This window comes from Gavialis gangeticus, unplaced genomic scaffold (genome assembly GCF_001723915.1).
Source record: "Gavialis gangeticus isolate Ggan-Ray unplaced genomic scaffold, GavGan_comp1, whole genome shotgun sequence".
Classification (NCBI taxonomy): Eukaryota; Metazoa; Chordata; order Crocodylia; family Gavialidae; genus Gavialis; species Gavialis gangeticus.
In genome coordinates, this window is record NW_017729017.1 from 7,985,682 (window position 1) to 7,988,498 (window position 2,817).

Consider the following 2,817-nt stretch of genomic DNA (forward strand, 5'->3'; position numbering starts at 1 on the left):
TTTGTTCTCAAGTCTCAGCTGGTTGCAAAACCCCCAGCTCCCAGCAAAACTTCCCACTCCCTCAGACCCCAGCCAGCTTCCCCCCCAGTACTGCCCAGCAACCCCTCAGCCCCCTGCAAGCCCTACTTACTACTTCACAGGTTCCAGAAGGAAAGTGAGCCTGACCCAAAACTTGGGACTGACTAAAAGCCTCAGGCCCCACCCTGCCCCCTCTCCCTCTGGGCAGGGTTGGGGCTTTCCTGCCATTTTTGCAAACAGCCTTGCAGGCTGGAACTCAGCCACCTGCAGAGCTCTTTGCAAAAGGGGGAAATCCACGGCTTTCCCTGCTAAAAGGGGAAATCCACATTTTTTCTGATAAGACTGGGAAATCCATGGTTTTCTCTGTTTTTCCATGGGAAACAGAAAACTTAGAACCCTATTTATGACACAAGCTGTTTTTTCAGATACAAGACTGTGAAGTCACAAATGAAGTATTACAACTTCAAGGCAGGACTAGCTAGAAGAAAACTAGTAAGAAGAGTTAATATTAAAGATATTTTTGATCAACAGGCATTAAGATCATGAAAAGTATGAAGATGTAAACAGATGTTTTTAATCTGACATTTGAAAATATTCTGCATTATAATAATTTAATATAAAACAGACTCCTTAGTAGACGTAAAAATTATTTGGTTTCAGGGATCAATACATGCAGTGATTTGCCCAAAATTCTGATATCTAGATTTCTGTTTAACAGAGTGTATAAAACATTAAATCTGAACACCTTCAGAATAACAGTAGGCCTTTCATTTCTTTCAGTATGACTCTTCAAAAAGTGATGTCCAAAATATTCTCACCTGCTCTAATAGTAAGTTATTCATAGAAAGCATTTCAGTGATACTTTAAATTATGTAGCTAGACAAGTTTAACTTCTGCAGTAACTAGAGAAAGAAACAGATAGAGGTAAAGGAATAATAATAATAATGTATCCTCATTTGTTCTTACCTAATATATTCTTCTTTATTTTCCTCTGTGACCAGAATGTTGCTACCACCTTGTTTCAAATCATGGCTCTTGATTTCACCAAGAATTTCTTTATCAACAGAGAAGTACATTTCCAAGCCACATTCTTCTATATTGTTTTCTCTGGAAGTAAGAAACAAACAATATTTAGTTAAAGAAGTGTACAAAGGATGTGTCAAGTAAATGAGATTTCCATCCACAGCCTTAAGAAAATGTGCTTGGAGCTCATGTGTCAAATTAAGAAAAGATTACTTACCTGTCTAATAATCGTGTTTCTTTAAGAGATACTGTCCTTGCATCTACTGCACTGTTAGTACACTGTTAGCAGCCCTTTATCACTACTGAACGTGAAAAAAGAAGATCCTAGTATGTGTGATCTCTTCCAAATGATCTTAATGACAGTCTCAAAGATGGGCCCCATTTCTGAAGCTTCAGTGAGTTTTTTGAATCTGCTGGAGATTAATCGAGACTGCTGGAGCATTCCAATTAGAATGCTCCAATGTGCCTCACTATCTAATGTATTCAGCATCCTGCATTTCAAAATGACAGCGGGGGGCATTTTAACTAAAACTCAAACAAATTTTAGTTAAACCACACCTGTAGCCATTTTGAAATGTGGGACACTGAATACAAGTGATGCTGTGGCATTTTAGTTAGGGCAGCTGTCTGGGAGCTGCTCTAATTAAAATGATCCTGTCTCCACCCCCACCCTGGAGACACCCTAAACTCCCCCAGATTAGAGGCTTGTTATAGAATTTCTGAGCATACCTCATCTGTTTTCTTATTCAAAATATTGCAGTCTTCAAAAAACAAGTCATAATGGAGTGGAGTTTTGAAGAACCACACATCATTACAGTGACTGCCATCTACTTAGGTGCTATATATAAGCACTGCATTGAGAGCCACCTTCAGCAATGTTTTTGCTATCAGATGGCTTCGCCTAGATTCTTGTGGCAATCTGACAATGAACTTGAGCAGAACTCCTATTAATAAGTCATATTTGGCCAGTTCAGTTTGGTAGACTCAGATATTCATAGGCAGAGTGGAGATGAAAAGATTTACTGCCAAACATGTGGACATGTCAGGGGCAGCAAGATCCACACATAGCATAAGGAGATGAGATCTTTCACTGATTGCTCCTACTACTCAAGAATGCGTTCAGTTGTAAATCAGGTTTTTTTTCATAACTTTCCTGAGTACAACTAGACTTATTTATTGAAAGGACAAGGAAACCTGACATCCCGGACAACAAACCATGTAAAATATTGAGAAGTCTGTGTGCTCTATCTTGGACTACTTCAACTGGAACAGCTGAAGTCAAAACTGCCCTCCCTCATTAGATCTTGAAAGGAAGGCTTTGTAGTTGTCAAGTGTAGCTTATGACAACTTAGGAACTATATTTAAAAAAAATATGTGCAAGAAGACATCATTCAGTTACTTCTGGCTTCTATTATATAGACATGCGTGAGTCACAGGCTTCAATCTGTTGTAGAGGAGAAACATCTTTTCTTGATGCTTCAGGAGACAGAGACTATGGTCTTGACTGAGTAGCTGGATACCATTCTCCTAAGATGGAGAATTCCCCAAAGGCCCCAGAAACTCCAGAGATGGTGATAAGATGTAGATGGTGGCATAGGAGATTAGTACCCAGGGTCTGGGTCTGTATATGAATTCTTATGTCCCTGATAGTGGTGAAAGTCTGATCTGGAGTCCTGCCTTGTACAAGATGGTCTATATAAGGACCTTCCAGGAAAAGGCTCTTTGCTCTTTTCTAATCCTAATGAGGTAAAAAGAATAGCTCTCAAAAACCCCCCC

The 2,817-nt window shown here is 39.5% G+C and overlaps 1 protein-coding gene across 4 annotated transcripts in view; it reads right to left on the minus strand.

The window, feature by feature from the left end:
* ITCH (itchy E3 ubiquitin protein ligase) overlaps positions 1-2,817 on the minus strand; it is a 181,076-nt gene that overhangs the window by 14,385 nt on the left and 163,874 nt on the right. For all 4 annotated transcript variants that reach the window (XM_019513092.1, XM_019513094.1, XM_019513091.1 and 1 more), the window contains exon 20: positions 985-1,125. In XM_019513092.1, coding sequence (XP_019368637.1) covers positions 985-1,125 — 141 coding nt within the window. The remainder of the gene's footprint in view (positions 1-984; positions 1,126-2,817) is intronic.